At 38.4% G+C, this 20,955-nt stretch overlaps 1 protein-coding gene across 2 annotated transcripts; it reads right to left on the minus strand.

The window, feature by feature from the left end:
- Nucleotides 1-218: 218 nt before the first annotated feature.
- PP2-A15 (phloem protein 2-A15) lies at nt 219-20,395 on the minus strand. 2 transcript variants are annotated; one of them, XM_088898633.1, is made up of 4 exons: nt 19,711-20,395; nt 19,452-19,570; nt 1,374-1,759; nt 219-655 (listed from the first exon to the last, which is right to left on the minus strand). In XM_088898633.1, exons 1-4 carry the CDS (start codon nt 20,023-20,025, stop codon nt 483-485), a joined length of 993 nt encoding a protein of 330 aa, XP_088754759.1. In that variant the 5' UTR covers nt 20,026-20,395; the 3' UTR covers nt 219-482. The 2 variants fall into 2 exon arrangements, with proteins under 2 accessions (XP_088754759.1, XP_010278273.1); XM_010279971.3 differs by lacking the exon at nt 219-655 and having other exon boundaries at nt 1,083-1,759.
- Nucleotides 20,396-20,955: the final 560 nt, after the last annotated feature.

The raw sequence follows: 20,955 nt of genomic DNA on the forward strand, positions 1-20,955 counted from the left end.
CACAAAGGTTTATTGGGTCATTATCTTCAATTCAGCGGCATTGTCATCAGCCATGGAGAGTTGGAGACTGAGCTCATCTATACAACAGTTTTTACCTGTTTTACCACATCAAATTAGCGGATTACATAATCAAATTCTCATATAAGCCCTGAAAGAGTAAACCCCTCCCCTCAACAAAGGGTCTCAGGTAGGAAATGTGGAAATTTAAAATTAAGTGGAGATGAACCCAGTATAGCTCTCATTTAAGAAAAAAAATAAGATTTTCTAGCATCTTGGACCCTGTTCACTTCATTGTTCAAACAAACAAACAATCAATGTATACTTCCCAGATTAGGTCCATTCCTAATATAAACAGGGAATGTTGGGTGGAGATGCTAAAATGACCAAGACAGCATAGACACCACCGTCATTTCGTGGCTCAGAAAAGTCAAAACAACTCAGCGGAAGATTCGTTGGAGATGAAAAGTTTTACTCCAAACATCCTACATCATAATTGGGATGCCAAAAGCATCGAAACAGCCAACAGCAAACTCCCCATCCGTCCACCAGTTGCACACAAAAAGAGGTGGGGACATTTGAAATGTCTGTATGGCACACAAATCAAAGAGCCACTGAGGAAACGCCACAAAATGTTGCTGCCTCTGTCTTCCTACTCCTGCAATGTTGGATAGTTTCAGTGCATTTGGACAAAATTCCCCTGTTGAATATGGTATCCAAATAAACCTTGATTTAAGTTCCAATTGAAGCTAAAATTCATCTTTGCTAAATTCCATCTGTCATTTTTTTTTCTTAAATTCCATGTCATTGATGTTAATTTTCTGAGCATATTTGCTTGAAACTAATGATTCAAGACCCAAGACAGGCAAAATCCAGACTGATCAATCCAGGATCTGGATCACTCGGACCATCCAATCTCTGACCCACTCTTCCACTAAAACCAGCAAACTGAATACCAAATCACTCAAACACATGCTATGGCAAAAAAAAAGACATAATTTATATTTGTTCTCCCAACTAAGATTAATAGAGTATCTGTGCTCCCAGCTAAGATTAACAGAGTATCTGTGCCAAAAGCAAGTCGATTAACCTAAGTAAATTCTTTTCATTTTATCTTCAATAATGTGACAAAATAAACAAAACTGGGTCAAATAAAGTAAAAAATCATAAACCATTGAGAACATGTACATACTCCAAAAACGGATACCATGTCATCCTCTGAACAGTAATCATTACAAGTATGAGTTGTATATCACACCCAAATCAGGATCTTGACAATACATGCCATGATGCTTGTTACTTCAAAACCTAAACCTTTAATCTTCTCTTTCTCAAATCATTAGGAATAATAAACACAGAGTCTACACATATCCCACCTTTGGAATGTGTGCAATCAATTTGTTTCATGGAAAATCTGACTTCTATGGCAGGATCTGAATCACTGACAATAAACTCGCCTACTTTGTATTCTATCCAGCATCCACGCTTACTATTGCCATTTGCATCATCCTTCTCAGGTTCATCTAAACAGCACTCACAAAATGCTTGTTGGCCATTAGATGTGGATAGCTCAAATCGTACAGGCTTTATATCCCAACCATGAGTGTGCTCAAAATTACACACACGTCGTCCCAATCTTTTCGAAAATCTACCTAGGTGAAGCCTGAATAACAAAGTGTAAACACCAGCAGGAAAAGGAAACTTGATGACTCCATCCACTTCAAACCACCATATTTGCTGCAAGTAGGCCACCACATGGAATCTGCAGACAATAACAATATTAGATGAAGCTTCAGCCTATGTGCATGAACAGCATTTTATAAAATGTAATGAAGAAGAAGTAAGCATTAATACCAAACAAAGGTCTATCAGAATCAATAAGTTCAGTGCCATCAGATCCCAAGGAAGCTTACCAGAAATCAAAACTTCTAGGTGCACACCAAACCAGGAAGTTGAATAATAACATCAATGGACATTAACTATCATTTCTTCACCACATAACAATTTTTATCAAGAAAACAAAAACAAAACAAATGGAGTAAAACTATCCATGCACCTTTCACCAATATGTCAGCAAAAGCTGCTTATGCTTAAAGAAAACATGATGAGAAACAATACGCTATTAGAACAACAATAACAATTTCAATTTATCTGATAATTAAGAGCTTCCAAGAGGCTTATCTGATAATTAAGAGCTTCCAAGTGCCTCTTTTGTCTTCCTCTGGCAATGAGGTGGGCAGTACAACTGAATGGTCAACAAGCTGTTGAGAGTGGACTTGTAATCACAAAACTCTCAACCGAAAATGCATAATATCATTTATCAGTAACCTTTTGAGAATAATACACCAATTTGGCACATGGATGACAAATGTAACTCCAATACTCAGTGTATGGCTTTCAAGAACAACACCACTGATCTGTGTGCTGTTTAAAGAAGAGTGATCATTAGATCCTCTTGCTCTGCGATGAATATGACCATTAGGTTCTTCATTTTTTGGTATATAGAACACCAAACAGACTTTGGCTCTAGTTCTGATATTAGGTTCCAAACTATAGTCTCCATTAAAAAATTTTAAACATTCATACTTTGCTAAGTCGCTATTACTTCCAAACTAAAAGTAGGACACTTTTGTATGTCATTTTTTATCTTTAATATAATAAAACTCCATTGCTACCAATAAAAAAAAATAAAAAATAAAGAAAAAAGTGGCACACTTTGCTGTTTGCTAATCAAGATTCCAATTTTGACTATATTATTTCTCGGGAAAGAGTAATCAAAACAATTTCACTGAATCTTAAATAGTTTGATTTGAGTGCTAAAAACACAAATAATAAAAATTAGTTTATGCCACTGCAAGCAATGTATCAACTTCAGGCTGCAGAGTTGAGAGAACTTGTTGAAGCCGCTTAGGCTTCTTGCACAGTTCTGTTCAAGATCAAATAGTTTAGAGTTGCTGAATCTCAAGTCTACTTCCCTCCCAAAACTTTTATAGAGAAATTTTAAATAAGGGAAAAATTGTTGCAGCTCAAATGCCATAAAAAACCCTTAAGATTCTTTCTAGAAAAGGGGTTACAGGTACAAAGGATTAAAACACAAAATCTTGGTACAAGTTGGTCAAACTTGTATCTGATAAAAATGTGCTGACTCTGCACACAGGAATATATTCTGTGGGTGGACAGTGGATCCCACACTGTGCCTCATAAAATACTCCTGAATGTGCATGATATGATTTACTCGTACTGGCTACAAGTTTGACCAACTAGGCTGATATAAGTTTCTTTAGAAGATATTATTACATGAAGCTTCCAATTATGCTTGATGCTTCTTTTATAAAATGGAATTTTGAAATAGTTTCAGCCAAAATAAATGTCTTAAAAGACAAAGGCAAGTTCTGTAGCACTGGCAACCTCAGATGTATGATGTGTAACCATCAGGACCCTCATCTTTTTGAGACATATATCAAGTAGAAAATAAGAAAAAAAAATCTTAAAGGCAAATCAAAAAATTTCAGATTGAACTTTATGATATTTATATATTGAAAAAATAATAATAATTCTAATCCATCAGTTTATACCAGAAGCAATGAAATCACAGTTTTTGGTTGGAACTATTGGTCGTTAAAGAAGCCAAGAGAACACTAAATTGCAGGCTGAATTCATAGTAAACTTAAAAAATTTTTCAAAATCACATGTCTAAAATATAACATCTGAAACATTATAGATTAAACAAAATAGAAAGAGAGAAAATAATCCCCTCCCCCATCTTCTGATGACAACTATATTCTGACTAACTCCACTAGTGCTAAGATTTTGTGTCATGGTTCTGCTACCAAACTTGGATAAATCATAGTCATCAAGGCATCACCTAGGCAAAAATGCATCATGCTGGGCCAAGTTGACAATACACCTTTCTTGATTCACATAGGGCACCCACCTATAATTCTTGGTTGTTGGTTCATGCCTTGGCGATGAGCTACCTATCTAGGAAATAAATTGGCTAAGCAAGTTCCCCATGTATCATATCTGGCACATGAACATGTGTAGCTGCACTATGTATAGAATACTAAAGGAGTCAAATTTGTTTAGACAAGAAGAATTAAAGGAATAAGTCGAACTAGTGTTTTAAAAGGCGTGGGAGGCATACGCTTGGAGGTGTGCCTCCAGGCAAGGCGCTCCCAAAATGCCCTGAGGCATATGCCAAAGGCGCTGACACCTCTAAGGCATACGCCTCATGCGCTTTTTTCATGAGGCATATGCCTCATGCACATCTTATATAAAAAAACAGAAAAAAAAAAAGAAAAAAGAAAAAAGAAAAAAAGGAAAGGAAAAGAAAGGGAAGGGAAAGAAAAAGAAAGAGAAGGAAAAAAAGAGAAAAGGAAATAAAAGAAAAGGTGCTGCTAGGTTAGCTTGCTCAATTCCTCAATTTTATCAGGTATGAAGTTTGTTCTGGCAACTTTGTCCATTTTTGGGAGGATATTTGGGTAGGAGACACACTGTTAAAGGATTTGTTCCCTTCGTTTTTTTCTATTTCTTTGTACAAAAAAGAGGTGGTCTCAAAATTTGTCTCACCTTTGGGAACACCCTTAGATCCTACTTGGGATTTTGGGTTTCGTAGAGATCATAGGGATGATGAAATTGATTGTCTTTCTGCGTTGCTTGGTTGTCTTAATCAGGTTTGTTTGGATCCCTCCAAGCCAGATAAGAGGGTTTGGACTCCTAGACCCAATGGAACCTTCACTTGTGCTTCTTTCTTCAAGTCCATCTCTCAACTTTCTACTCACCAACCCTTTCCGTCAAAAGAAATTTGGTGTAGGCCAGTTCCCCCAAAATTTTTGGCATTTTGTTGGGAAGTATTAAATGGGAAAGTAAACACTTTAGATAACCTACAAAAGAGAAGACCTTTCCTCTGTATTTCCCCTAATTGGTGTATCCTCTGTAGAGCTCACGGGGAGGATTGTTACCATTTATTAATTTCTTGTCCCTTTTCTACAGACCTTTGGGCTTGGCTAATTTCATTGTTTGGGAGTAGTTGGAGTCTACTAGCAGAAGTTCACATGCTCTTCAACCATTCTACCTTTTATTGGCCTACAAAAATAGGGAGAATTATGTGGAGATGTGCTCGTACTGCTTTGATTTGGACTCTTTGGGAAGAAAGAAATCTTAGAATCTTTCAAGAAAAGGAAAGGAGCAGCCAGGATTTGAAAGACTGTGTGTTGAATAGGGCAATACATTGGCTGAAGACCTTGGAAATCTTTCATCAATTCTCCTTTAATGACCTTTGGAGAAATTGGTTAGCAGTAGCAAGGTGTTCATCTCTAAAGGACAAATCAATTACAAGCTGGTCTCCTCCATCCGAAGGCTCACTAAAGTTGAACTTTGATGGAAGTAGCATGGGTAATCTAGGTTTATCCGGAATGCAGGGTGCTTTGAGAAATGCGAAGGGAGAGATTTTGTTGCTTTACTCAGGTCCCTTGGGATTTGGGAACTCCATCAGGGCAGAACTTTTAGCTGCTGTACAAGGGGTGCAATTTGCAAACCAGCTGGGGGTACAACAACTAATAATCAAGGGGGACTCCAAAGTGGTGGTGGGTTGGTTGAAAATTTCTGAAGAGGCTATGTGGCGATACAAGAATGAAATGAAGAAATTCAGTTGGTTAACAAGGAATATGTTGGTCACTGTAAAGTGGGTGGGGGATCAGCAAATACTTTGTTAGATATGTTAGCTAAGCAAGGGGTAAATAGGGAAGAATTATTTTGGGCTCAATTGTGATTCTTGTTTTTCTTTCCTAGTTTACTTGTAAGATTCAAGGAGAGGCTGCAGCTCGCGCCTCTTGCTGGGATGATGTATGAACTCACTCTAAATTTGCTTCTGAATCAATAAATTTATTATTATTCATCAAAAATAAAAAAATAAATAAAAGAAAAGGAAAGGGAAGGAAAGAAAGTGGTTTGCCCCCAGCCCACTTCGCTCGCTTGCCTCCGCTTCGACAAGACCCCCCCTTTCAACTAATGTTATGCATCTTTATTATTCTTAATATAAAAGATTTTTATTAAAATAAAGAAACAATGAGATCCCCCTTCCTCTTCATCCTCCTCCCCTTCTTCCTTCTTCCTCCTAACCCCCCCCTCTTAAGGAGGCTCACGCCTCCATGTGTTCGGGAGGCTTATGCCTCTTGCGTTTTGAACTATGCCTCACGCCTCTAGGTAGTGAAATGCCTCGCATCACGCCTCCGTGTTTTAAAACAAGGCCTTCACCCCATTATCTTTTTTATCATCATCTATAATGGCTGTATTTGTTGGAAAACAGGGGACTTGCCCCAACTTTCTTTTAGATTCCCCCTTATCCACATGAGACCTGTCTTTTTTCTTCATGTACCACTTTCTATGTGTGTGTGCCACACACTTTTTATTTTGTATCAGCAAAGAAGAATTTTATTTGAAATTAGAGTTAATAAAGTTTTACAACTTTGTGTATGGGATTAGAGCTCCCACACTATTACATATTTTTGTCAGTTAATAAAGTTTTACAACTTTGTGTATGGGATTAGAACTCCCACACTATTACATATTTTTGTCCCTCTTTACATTGCAGCCCAAAACAATTGTTGCCTCAAAGCCCCTTGTTTAGCAAGATAATCAGCTAGCCCATTTGCACTCCTTCTAACCCATTTGAATTCAGTCTCTACCTCCCTTGCAACCTTTTCCACTTCCCTTATCACTTGTTTGAAAGTCCACGGAGTACTGCTATTGTTTTTAGCCCAAGATATGATCACCTTGGAGTCCCCTTCAACCTCAATATGCCTCATTCCTAGTTGCTTAGCTATCTTCAGTCCTTGTAACAATGCCATTAACTCAGCTTTTAGAGAGTTTCCCATGCCAATCGATCCAGAGAATAAAGCTAATATTCTCCTTTCAGAATTTCTGATTACTCCCCCAATACCTGGCAGTCCCGGATTTCCAAAGGAGCTTCCACCAAAATTCAGTTTAATTCTGTTACCATCTAGAGGTTTCCATTACATCCTTACTCTCTTTCACTCTTGAAGATTGTGCTACTTCTGTCCAAGATCTTGTAATGTGTGCCACACACACTTAGTAACTCTAATATGAATAAATTAACACTTGTTGAATGCATGGAGCTAAGTATAGTACTGTTTCTCCTAATTCTTGTTAATATTTTAATCAAGAATTTAGAATTTTAATTTGCTATATGAACAACTTTTGTGTTGGTTATGATGTTGTTCTTGTTCACTATTGCTCAATTGCTTTAGATGTTTCTTTTCTGTATTTTTATTATGAAAGAATGGCAAATAATAGTAGTTTATGTAAGTTAAATGTTATAAATTCTAATTTTTTAATGTATGCTTGGTTGTTTACCTCAGTTTCTGAATCAATATTATCTATCTCATTTTTGCATATTTAAACATTTCTTAATACCAAAAATACCCCATCTTCTAAAACCTTTGCCTCATCTTCTTCCCTACTTTCCTCTTCCTATTCTCTCTCTCTGAACTTGCAGCAGCAGCAAGCTACAACCAGGTACGATTTCCAATCGTTTTTTCTTGTTTTTTACCTTAAAACATTGATCGAATGTCAATTCCCACCATTCCATCTCTCTTCTTTATTTTTTCTTCTTCTATCATTGTTTGTTTTGAATGAAATGCATCCAACAGTGGTTTTCTTTGTTGGCAGCTAAGAAAATGGCATTTTATGGGCATAAAATGGTATTTATACATTTTTTTAGGATTATACACGATCGGGGGTAATATTGTCTTTATATTGGAAAAAACCTGTTTTTAAACCAAGCAATGTTGTCAAAAAAAGCATTTTTCATTAGAAAAAGCATGGCAAAAAAGCACCTTACCAAGCAGTTTTTAAGTGCTTATTGGGGGTAATGTTGCCTTTATATTGGAAAAGGCCTGTTCTGAACCAAGCAATGTTGTCAAAAAAGTGCATTTTTCATTAAAAAACATGGCAAAAAGCACCTTACCAAGTGGTTTTTAAGCACTTTTTTAGAAGCACTTTGAAAAAAGCCTGTTTAGAGGCAAGAAGCCTCGCCAAACACAGCCTTAAGAAGAAATTAGAAAATTTTCCATTTGTTGGATCTACTTTGCTACAAAACTTTGCCTAGATGGCCCTTCCTCATTTACTAATCTCCTGTTCTTTTGTGACTTGCATTTGGGAATACTTTTGCTCTCTCTTTGGTTGCAAATGGGTTCACCCATAGGATGTGGTTAGTTTGTTCAACTCCAATTTCTTGAGGCAACAGAAAAAAGGGGAATGTTTGTGGAGAATAACAAGAGCAGCTTTGGTTTGGACTATATGGGAAGAAAGAAACCAAAGGATCTTCAATGAGAAGAAGTGATTGAAACCATTAAAGTAAGATCTGCACATTGGGCAAAAACATTGGAACCCTTCAGACATGTCTCTACAAATAACTTGTTATGGAAATGGGCTGCAATGGTGTACACAGATACACATAAAGAAGTTATGAGAATGGAATGGAAACCTCTGGAGCCAAATAAACTAAAGCGAAACTTTGACAGCAGCTCCTTTGGCAATCCGGGGAGGGCAGGTATAGCCGTATAGGGGGATTCTTTAGAAACCGTCAAGGAGTTGTAGTGGCTTTGTTCTCAGGACCAATTGAATTCAGAGACTCAACTAAAGCTGAGATAATGGCTCTTTTACAAGGACTGAAATTGGAAGTACAGCTAGGAATTAGAGAGCTGGAAGTAGAAGGAGACTCTTTATTGGTTATTTCTTGGGCTAAGAAAATCAACTCAGCCCCTTGGAAATACAGATTTGCTTTTAGGGAAATTGACCTTCTTGCAAAGAGCTTGAACACTAATTTTGGCTGGGTTAAAAGGACAGCAAATGTGTGGGCAGATGTCCTAGCAAAACAGGGAGCTGATAGATCTACTTTATTTTGGGCAATGTTGTAATCTGTTAGTGGTAAAACAGACAGCTGAGAAACCTAAGTATTGGGGGCAAGCTGTATTCTGATGCATTCTGGGCTACTGAGTAGCTAAAACACTTGTATCTTATCTCAGACATTAATAAAGGAATTTTATCTTGCTGATCCAAAAAAAAAATTTGCCTAGATGACAGGAACCAAGTTGATGTCTTGTACCACCTTGCCACATTGACAACTGCATTGTCAAGTTTGTAAGTAGTGTGTTTATTATCTCCTTTTAAGAACATATCATGATATAATTAATTTCTTATATGAAGTATTTCTGAATTAGACCTATGATTTTAAGATATTCTGAAATAAGCATGAGTGCATAACTTGTACTATCTACACTTAGAGTATCAGGTTTTTCTGCCATAGTTCTCTATAAATTTCCTATATGCTGCCACTGAAAAATTTTCTAATACTTCTTTACATGGCATTCAGAAATCAGTTGATTCAGTTGTAAATACACTGGAAAACACTTTATAGAAATGGAGTGTTCTGTTTATTCTTTTATGTTTTTTATCAATAACTGAGAATATTTTATTTAGTATAAAGAAGGAAAAGGTAAAAAAAAAAAAAGAGGAAAAAAATAGACGGGCTCTTAAAAGAAAAAACAGGCTGGCTGCCAAAGAAAACATGCTGAAAGGATGAATCCCAATAGAGGAACAAAAGACTGTTCGAGAACAAAGTCAGGAACATAGAAAGGCTGGTGGCGGGCATAGGCAAATCAGTGGAGATTGGGTGATGGTACAACCAGATTTTGCTCAGGTCAATTGAGCAGATGTAGGGGAGAGATTATGGGAGTGCTGGATCTACAAAATTGTAATTCTGTTTTCCTTTTTTTTTTTTTTGACTAGTTTCTGACTTTCTGTTGGTGTTGCTTAAACACCTTATTAGGTTGTTTAATGAAGATTTTTTTTCTTTTACTCTACCACCTAGGTACCCACCAGTGGACCAAAAGAAGAGGTATAACCTGCCAAACATAGAGATATCAACAGGATGGGTTTAGTATTGGTTCATCTTAACCCAAACTCAACCCAATGACACTCCAACATGAACCCAACCCTACACGTCTGAAAAAACAGGAATCCATACAGAATCCAACCTACTATGCAAATAGTACACTATACTCAACAAAGGCTATTTTTCATAAATGTTCCAATACAACATGTCAATGGTCAGGTTTGGCACAGGAGCAGCCATAGTTGTCAAGGCGATGCCTAGGCGACAAGGCGCCCTTGGAGGCTCGCCTCGCCCAGTCACCTAGCAGTTTTGTATTTTGTCTTATAAAATACTTTTATACTGTTACTTTTTTGAGATTATAATTATAAAATAGACATTATTAAACAAAAATATTCATTTTTTGTGTTTATAACTAATTTCTTATTATTATTTTCTTATTTGTTAGGGTTTAATCAACACAAACATTACTAACTGCTGTATTGAACCCCTCAAAGACTTCAGAATTTGAACCAATAAGTAAGGGAAAAACTTAAAGTTTTGTCTAATCAACACATTTCTTCCTCCACTTCTTCTTCTTCCACCTTTTCTTTTCTTCTTTCTTTTCTTTCTTCTTTTTCTTCTCATAAATATGTTGATTTTCTAGACATAAACATGAAGTTTATAATTTTCTTATCAAAATTATGGATAGTTATTAAGGAAAGATGGTTATGGAACCTAGGGAATTACCTAGGATATGTATTTTTCACTTTAAAAAATCCATCGCCCAGGCGACAAGGCACCCCCCTGTCACCTAGCCTCGCCTTGGCACCTTGAAAACTATGGGAGCAGCCGGGCAGTCTCAAACTGAATTAAAGCTTACCTGACCTTAACTCAATAGAGGTGGGTCAATGCAGGTTTACCACTAGGAGTGCAAATGGGTCGGATCATGATCCGATCCGATCTGAAATCAGATCCTATTTTGTCGGATTCAGATATTGTTATGGGCCCGAGCGTAGGATCTCGTCACGGGTCGGTCCACGGGGAGAACCTCTTGCTTCCCCTTGCGCCTTCCCTTGCGTGCAGACCCTATTGTGGAAAACCGAATGGGTGATTTGTCCAAGAGACCACCCGAACTCTCCTCACTCTTCTCTTGACTGGAAACTGAATACTTTATTCCCAAATCACAGCTCCTTAAATAGGAGATTACAAGAGGAGACTCCTTACTCCATTCGACTAAGCTAGGACAATCCAACTTTAAATCAAACTCCTACTTCTAACAGACTTCTAACAGAACTCAGTTCTTATCTCTAATAGATAAGTAAGAATAGAACTCCTACTTCTAACAGACTTCTAACAGAACTCAGTTCCTACCTCTAATAGATAAGTAAGAACAGAACTAGATAAGTAACAACAGAACTGGAATAAGTAAACTATTGGCGAGCTGGCAAGAAGAGCTGATGTGGCAAGATAAGCTGTTGTGTGGGCCCTCCCTCACTGCTGCTACTGCCGGCGGCGGTAATTCTTCCCACAAATGCATCCACAACATTACTCCCCTCTTGGACTACGAGCTTGTCCTCAAGCTCGAATTCAGGATGGGTGTCGGGAAACACCGTCAAAGGAATCCCGGATAGGTGGAATGACTTTGCCCTCCTGGATCGGGTTCCAATGAAGGGGGTTCATCCTCATCTTCCTCTTGTTTCACCAGGAGGCAGAAAAGTCTCTTGCACTTGTGCCCTGCTGAGTAGAGTTCATCGTAATTAAAACATTGCCCCCTCGCCCTGCGTTTTGCCATCTCAGCCCTGGACAAGTGCTTAATAGGGGGTGTAACGACGCTACTCCCCACTCTGGATGCTGATCTGGAATTGGTGCTCGTCTGTGGCTTCCGTTCTTGGCTGGCTGCTGGATATGGAGCCATTCCGAGTGGTTCCGGGGATGCCCATGCTGATGGAGGCCGCCCCATACTGAAGGTTCCGTGGCTGAGTTGCAGTTTGCATTCGAAGGCGCGTGCTAGGTTCATGGCTGTGACCAGGTTGGGAGGGTGTTGCATCTCCACGTCCACTCTTAGGGGTTCTGCTAGCCCCGCAGTGAACATATCGACTTGCTGATCTGCGCGAACCGAGGTTGCTCTGGCGAGAAGGGTTTGGAACTGGCGTTGGTATTCTGCCACGGTTCCAGTTTGCTTGAGGTTGATTAACTCGCCCAGCGGGTTGCTTGTCAACGGTGGTCCGAACCTGAGGAGACAATATGATTTAAACTGCCCCCAACTGAGCCCGGGTTCTTATTGCACCAGTCGGTAGAACCAGAGTTGCGCCTCTTCTGATAGGTGGAAGGTGGCCAGACTGACCTTATCTTTGTCATCAGTGTGCTGATTACGGAAGAACTGTTCACAGCGATACAGCCATCCTAACGGGTCTCCGGTGTCGTTGTAAGATGGGAATTCCAGCCGGCTATACTTGGGAATAACTGCAGCTATCGGGGCAGCGATCTGCTGTTCGCTGGACGTCTCTACCCAGTCCGGATGGCAACTGTTTGTGGTGGTGGTTCCCTCAGAACTTCTGTCCTTGTTGGAGAGGAATGCTTCCAGCAGGCGTCACAGCTCCCGGACATCATCCTTGACTTCACGAACCTCCATGCTGGTTTCTGCGAGCCTATGTTCCAGTTCGTGGACCCTGGAAGACAGCGGCTCCTGTTCCCCCATGACGGTAGGCTCTAATACCATAATGTTATGGGCCCGGGCGTAGGAACTCGTCACGGGTCGGTCCACGGGGAGAACCTCTTGCTTCCCCTTGCGCCTTCCCTTGCATGCAAACCCTATTGTGGAAAACCGAATGGGTGATTTGTCCAAGAGACCACCTGAACTCTCCTCACTCTTCTCTTGACTGGAAACTGAATACTTTATTCCCAAATCACAGCTCCTTAAATAGGAGATTACAAGAGGAGACTCCTTACTCCATTCGACTAAGCTAGGACAATCCAACTTTAAATCAAACTCCTACTTCTAACAGACTTCTAACAGAATTCAGTTCTTATCTCTAATAGATAAGTAAGACCAGAACTAGATAAGTAAGAACAAAACTCCTACTTCTAACAGAACTCAGTTCCTACCTCTAATAGATAAGTAAGGACAGAACTAGATAAGTAAGGACAGAACTGGAATAAGTAAACTATTGGCGAACTGGCAAGAAGAGCTGATGTGGCAAGATAAGCTGCTGTGTGGGCCCCCCCTCACTGCTGCTGCCGGCGGCGGTAATTCTTCCCACGAATGCATCCACAATAGATATACTCTTGTCGGATTTTCGATCTGATTGAAAATCAGGTCGACCCCCTATCAGATCCAAAAAGATCTAATCTGATATATATGTTATTTATACATACATACATACATACATACATACATACATACATTCATACATACAGACACACACATAGATATGTTGTTTATTTATTTATTTATATATACATGTTGTTTATTTATAAATATGTTTATATTGCATTTTTGTATTTGTTATATTATTTATTTATTTATAAAACACATGTATGTATGTGTGTGATGAAAATAGTTAAAGAAAATACTTGTATTTTTTGTTTTTTCTTTATATAAACTGTTTTATTTTTTAAATTTTTCATTAATTAAATTGGGTCGGATCATATTTGGATATCCGACATTATTAACGGATTCGAATTCAAGTCTATGTTTGTGAGATCCGATTCGATCGGATGTTTGCACTGTCAGATTGGATTCGGATATACCCTGGTTCGAATCCAATCCGATCTGTTTGCATCCCTACTTACACTTAACCTGAACCACTGACATCCCTATGATCAGACCCTCAAAAAGAGAATTCATGGAACTAACTTTATGTCTTAGTCTATGTTTTAGCCAATTTCTTTCTCACATGGATGCATACTTTGTTATATAATATAAAATGTATATATGGCATATTTAAATTTTGTAGGCCTTTGTATGATGGTGGATGACAGCTCAAATTATTTTTTATACAGTGTGAGTTCACCAACAAGGTCCGGTCACGTTACCCAAAGGCCTTCCAATTACGATGGTGTACGCCAGATATAATTAAGGCTCTGAAGGCCAGTTGGGTTTTGAAGGGTTTAAACAGAAAACAAAGAGATGTGTGGATCATCATTCCACTAGCTGTTCTGTGGTCTGCATGGTGAAGAGGAATTCTTGCATCTTTGAGTTGGAAAGGAACTTGTGAAGAAAGTAATAAATATATCTGTAGAGTTTACAAGATGTTGGCTGACCAACCATAGGCTCTTCAAAGGAATATCAAGACAGGATCTGTTGAATCTTGATTTCTTTTTGTAATCTCTGTTTCTGTAGCTTATAATATCTGGACAGATATTCATTGTACACAGGGCACAGTGTCATGTAGGCCCAAAATCCCAGCCCTGATCACCCCCAAAATTATTGTTTTATTTCTTAGGCAGCCACACCTTGCTAAGAAGGCGAAAATGCCTAGACATGACCTAGGAAGCCTGAATACATTGAGTCAAACTATGTGTGATATAGGTTTGCTAATATGGATTTTGCATTAAGAGATGGAAGAGAAAGAAAAGAAAAAATAGATACCCAAAAGGCATTCTTCCTGATGTTTAAAATGTGAAGTGTAACAAAAGGCATTCTTCCTGATGCATGATGCATAAACAAAAATGCAAAACCCTATGTTTTTAATTAATAATATTAAAATAAATAAATAAGAAAATGGTGAAATTTCCTAAAAATGAAGGAAATCAGAAAATTAGAAAAAAAAAAACAATAGTTAAAAATTTCTAGTAATGAAACCATCACATTCAAATATAAAACCAATAATTAAGCATGACGACATCCTTTATTTGTTCTTTTAAAAAAAGAGTGGGATGTATGAGGTATGATAGAAGTGCATGCCTGAAATGAGGTGTATGCTTTTCTATTTGCTTGTATGCAAGAGGCATAAAACTCATATTTACACTTCCATGCATTTTGTTAGTGCCTCACCTGGAGGTACACCTCCTACATTTTCTAAAACATTGGGGGGAACCTAAAAACTAAGGAACAGAATGCAATGCACAAGGAACGAACTCCTACACCTAATATTGGGGAAGTTTACTTCCCCAAAAAGGGAAAGGAAGTTTTAAAATAAAAAAGATAAAACAACAATTCCATGCAATATGAGATTAAATCTCATATAATATTTTCGTCAATTTTATTTTAATTTATTAAGGATATACAACATTCAAATCCAATCTAAATCTGAAGGATAAGATTCAATTGAAATCCAAATGTCAATGGAACAAACTTGAATCTGGTTAATATCTGATTAAAATCTGATCCATTCCATTTGCAACTCTATCCTCCAAGGCACTCTAATAGTACCCTGCAACTAGTCATCTCAGCTAGGAATCTCGAATTTTTGGAAAACTAGACCACCAGGGGTATCTTTGTAGAAAAGCATAGGTCACATTAAAACTAGTTTGCATTCACCATAGTTTTCAAGGCATCTAAGCGATTCTGGGCAACACTGGGGCGTCTAGTTGCCTAGGTGATAAGAATTTTATAATATAAAGAACTAACTTTTGGCTAGTTCCCTAGTTTTAGATACCATTCGGCATGTAACTTAATTGAAAAAATAGCAATTCTCTTTATTAAGAACATTAATTTCCTCTAAAAATGTGGCAAATCTAAAAGATAAAAAATCTTTTACATATATTAATTTCATTATTTTCAAAATAATACTACCATAATAAGTATTTAATAGAGCAATTTCATATCAATTTTAAAGAAAGTTATTACCTTAATATGATAAATATTCAAGATAGAAAGTAAAATAGAAAAAAAAAAGGATGGAATTTCTTATTTATTTAATTGAAGAGAGAGTGTGTGAGAATAGAAAAAAAGAACTTCCCTATACATCTGTTCTTTCTTTCCTTCTTTCCTTCTTTCCTTCTTTCCTTCTTTCTTTTTCTCTCCTCAAAACCCTGTGATCTTTTAAATTTCAATAGTAAAACATTAAAACAAAGTATAAATGATATATATATATAGCATACAATAAAATGTATTAACACACATATTAATAAGATACAACAATATAAATGACATTATAAAAGGCACCTTCCTTGTCATTTTTGTCACCTAGGAGGGCGTTTAGTCACCTAGAACGACGCCTAGTTGCTTTATTTTGGTTAATGAAAATTAAAGAGCTGACATATACATACATATATGTATATGCATGAACAACATATCCATCTCATGCATTCTTTTCCAAGGTAAATGAAGTGCTTCTAGGTTTGTTGCTTTGAGCAAGACTTCTCTCAACTCCTACAGAAGGCCTACATGCTTTCTCTCTCCATGGTATAACACAAATTCTCCTAGGTATGATGCCTAAAACTCCACTACAGTTATTCTAGTAAAATGCATGCTTCTCCCAACACTCTCAGATACAACAAGCATTGGTGTGTCAACATTGAGAGAGAGCACTCCACCATAGGGAGTAAGGGTATCAGTGTTGTGCCAAATGTGAATACATGTCAAGAAAGATATTGATACCCTCTCCACTCCTGCATTGTTTTCCAATAGTAGGTTTAGACAATATTCAGTGTTTAACCTATGATTTGAGAGAGGGCATTCCATCACAGGGAGTAAACATATCAACATTGTGACAAATCAAAAATGTGAACATATGTCAAAAGATATGGACATCCTCAAAGGTATCTTGTCACTCCCCCCACCCCCGAGAAAACAGAAAAGAAAAAGTACTAACCACCATGAAAGAAAGGGGGAATTAGAAAGGAGGCAGCACCTAGTAGAAGAAAGAGGGGGAAATAATTCCCAATATTAGTGTTACAGTATCAAGTTGAAGCACAAGGCTCTAACTTCGATCCTCCCTCAACTTACCTTGATAACAAAAACTTTTAATTCCCTTCTCTGTTTATAATTTCACTCCATCTTTGAACTCCAGCATCTTTGCAAGCAGGGTCAGGGCCAAGCATATCGTTGAGGGGTCCTTGGCCCCCCCCAAACATTTTGTTAAAACCATTATTTATATGGTTACTAAGTGGAGGCAAGGTCAAAAACGTAATAAAGTGGGTCCTTAATTGCCCCCCCCCCTCCCCACAAAACTTGAACTAAATGTGAAGGATCACTCAATAACGCTCCTCCAATTCCCAAATTAAATAAAAAAAAAAAATTGTTTACTTTTTCTTTAAAAAAATCTGTAGTAGATCCAAACATTCTCAGGCCATTTTACTCCAAACCTTACCTCTTCTACTCCCTATCTCATTTTTTTGTTTAACTCCCCAAAAAGAAAATTCTTGGCTCCACCACTGTTTGCAAGGATAGCAAATGTATTGTTTCACTTCTATGCTGCCCACCAGTGTTGTCAAGCTTGGACTGGACTGGACAGCTAGTAACCCAGTCACCCTTCTGGGTCCTGCTTAAATGATGGTTTTCATGGTTTGAACAAGCCAACCACCCAGTTAACTGGTAAAACTGTGACCCAGTGAGCATTCCAGTCTTCTATCCAGTCCGAGTCTGACAATATTGCTGCCGAATAATGCAGGAAAACCCAGAAGAAGAAAACTTCAGTACTGCAGTTTTTTCTTATAATAATTTATTATTACTGAAAAAGTACTAACTCATACCAAGGTATCAGAAGCATTAATAGTGGGAACAAAAACAGAAAGAAGACTTATGAAAAAGAGCTGTATAGGTGAAGGAAACATACTGCCCCAAACGGCCAAACCTAGCCCCTGATCTAGAGTCTCAGCAATTACCAACCATAGGAAATGGACAATGTGGGGTATTGCCACCACCAAGGAAAAAAAAACTTCTGAAGAGAACATAAAGTTGCAGACCAAAATGAAGTTAATCTGTTAGCTGCACTTTACTTGCAATCCTAAGATGCAATCTGTCTGGACTATAGTTCCAATATGCATTCACAGAATGACAGAAAGAAAAACACCGAGGCAGCAACTTCAAGAACTGTTGGGCCTTCACTACTCAGCTTCCCTAAAAAACAAAGACCAACAGCATGACATTCCCTCTGTAGTTGATTTTTTTTTAAATACAACTTACACCAGGAGATTACATTCAACACCCATACACATCAAATTCTCAACTGCCTCCCTTCTTTCACAAGCAAATATTCTCCCATCTTAGAGCAGCATGTTACCCCCATCATCCCTTTTATAATACTACCACCAAAATCTTGAAGAGGGATGTGTTTCTCCATTAGGTTTGAGAAAATGCCTCCAGAAATAGCACCAAATGTCACTGTTAGAATTCTTAATCCTTTTAGAAACTGTACTCTTTTTTGGTAGTAAATAAAAAGAAAATTCATTAAAACTGAAAACAAATGATGGATACAACCCAAGGTGATAAGGCATCACCAACACTGAGACCCACAAACAAACATCCCCCGCTCCACATCCTTCCCAAGACACCATCACCACATGGCAAAAGGCAGTCAAAAAGATCCCCAGCCATTTACCTAATCCTCCAGAAAACAAACACCCATTGAACCCATCCGAATACATTTATACCACAGATTTAATGAACCAACAAGATTGGAACTTATAAAAAAAGACTGGCATTGGAGCTTCTCATATCCCTCAAGCCTCTATTAGGTTTTTATACTTTGAAGGCCAAATTGCTGATGAATACCAATTTAACTGTAGGCAATAGCCACTTGGTGAGGCTTTGAAAACAAAACATAAAAGATAGCCACTTAGTGAGGCAACTATGATTAAGAAGTCAAACAGTCAAGGAATATCTAACACCATGTCCAGATGATGAAAGGCATGCTTTCCGGTAAAGTTTAAATAACCCGGCAGTGTCCCTAAAGCCGAAGCACACCCACCACTTAATTTAGAGATCAGTAACTAAAAAATCTGAGCTTCCACACACACACAAACACAGGTAACCAGTATTTCAATTTTCATTCTTTACACCATGAGGTCATCAAAACCCCACAAAGATCCAATTTTGCATTGGAAGTTAAATGTGCGTGTCAATCCCTTTTAGTCATTTTTCAAGTTCATTGGCAGGACCCAGATGCTTACGATCAACAACTAGGGTAAGATACTAGTGTGAAACTAACCCACAATAGAAACTGAATAAATGTGCCATCTCAACCCGATCAAGCACCTAGTAATTTTGGTCAGTGAAGACTAGAACCAGAAATCACATAGCCCATCAAGGCTTAAAAAAAAAACATAACCTAACAATTTGAACAATGCAATGCACCTGGATCGGGGCTGGAGTTCTAATTTGCAAACCCTTCATACAATAATAGTAACAAACAGTGAGGAAATTATCAATATGTTTCTTCTCTTTTCCTTCCCATAAAATATCAGTGGCATTATTTCCCAGGTTATAACATATCCTATAAAAAAGTAAAGAACAGAAATAGAAGTTACGAAATATTGGATAAATAAACACCGAAACAACCAACCGAATCTGTAATAATTAAAATAAACATCTTTGTAGGTAGCTTACGAGATGCATCATACCAGTGAAGTATAGTTATATACTTAATAACACCAAGAAAAGTGTGAAACAAACCTAGATTCTTCAGTAGGAATCCAATTCCAGTATCTCCGATCTTCAATACCAGTTATCGCCATACCTTTTGCCGAGATCGACATGCAAACCCTTCCCGTAACCCTGTCCACCCAGACCTCCTGAGAAAGCACCCATGTCAGAGTCAAACAAATCAATAAGAACTGGAAAAAGAAAAAAGAAAAAGAAAAATGATTCTTCCAGAGCTCAAAACCTCAGAAAAAAGAAATGGATTAAAAGAGAGAAGGTCCAGAAAACCAACCTTGTTGCCGTCGTCGAAAGAAATAGGACGAGAGAGGAGAGCAAAGATATCCTTCTTCGATAAATTTTGGTACCTCTCCGGAGGCAACAAGTCGAGAAGATCCTGGTAATTGGAGGGCAGCTTCGATTCCCAGACCGAGTCCGAGGAAGCGGCACCACGAAATGCCCTGTTAAGGCGAGCCAGGTTGCATATCTCCGGCGGGGTCAAGTACATGAACACACAGGCAACGCAGCTCTCAGGTATGTCTCCTAGGCCCGGTCCGATGGTCGAACCATTCGCCACCCCATCCGTCAAGTTGGAGAGCGTCGCCCCCATAATCGGCTCTACTCTAATCACTCTATCTTCTTCTCCCAACCTCAACTCATTATGTCTCTCACTATACTGGGATTGTGGAAAACTGAACTACTCTTAGTTGTGGTAGTGGCAACGATGGTGGTGGTGGTTTTTTCCGGTGGTGGCGGTTTTTTCCGGTGGGGGTGGTGGTGGCGAATTGGAGATTTGTGCCTTTCCAAAGGAAATAAAAGCGCGAAAGAGAATAATCAGGACAGGGATTTGTGTAGGAGCAGAAAGAAAGAGACTTGTAGATGGAGTTGGCACTCCAAATCCTCCACGATTCCCCAACGATACAGGGCCAATCAAGGTATGGCAGTAGGAACCCACTTTATTTACGAGTAGAACTGTAGACGATTCTAACTTAGAGTTGGTGTTGCTTACATTACATGTCTGACTCGTACAGTAACACAAGTGTCATCATCACTCTCCAACGCCACGTGGCAAATAAATTCTTATCTTATCCCAATAGTCCCATCCCCGTCTTCCGTGAAGACATGAAAATCCAGCTGGAGGGTGTGGGTTAGGGGAAATAATCTGTCCACGTGGCAAGCGAAGAGGGGTAGGGGTCGTCCAGTCTCCGATCCGGACTACCGTGAAGAAAACGGATAATAAATATCTGCCACGTAGACAACCAAGGGTGGCATAGAATTGAATCTATATAATTACGAGTGACGCGTATGAGAGTATGAGACCATCAACCTGGGATTGAAAAACTGGATGCCAACCAATTATGAATTACCAACCCCGTCTGATGTGGGTCCCACCAAGAATATTCGACCCGAAAGTCAAAATTGATTTGATCAAACCTCATTTTGTCATCTCGCCAACTGTCGAGAGGTCCAGTTGGAATCACGTAGTCCAAATCATCTACAGATTTACCGGCAAAAGTTATTTACTGTGCCTCTCTCTCTC

The sequence above is a fragment of the Nelumbo nucifera genome, chromosome 2 (genome assembly GCF_055504915.1).
Source record: "Nelumbo nucifera cultivar China Antique chromosome 2, China Antique-T2T, whole genome shotgun sequence".
NCBI classification, from domain to species: Eukaryota; Viridiplantae; Streptophyta; class Magnoliopsida; order Proteales; family Nelumbonaceae; genus Nelumbo; species Nelumbo nucifera.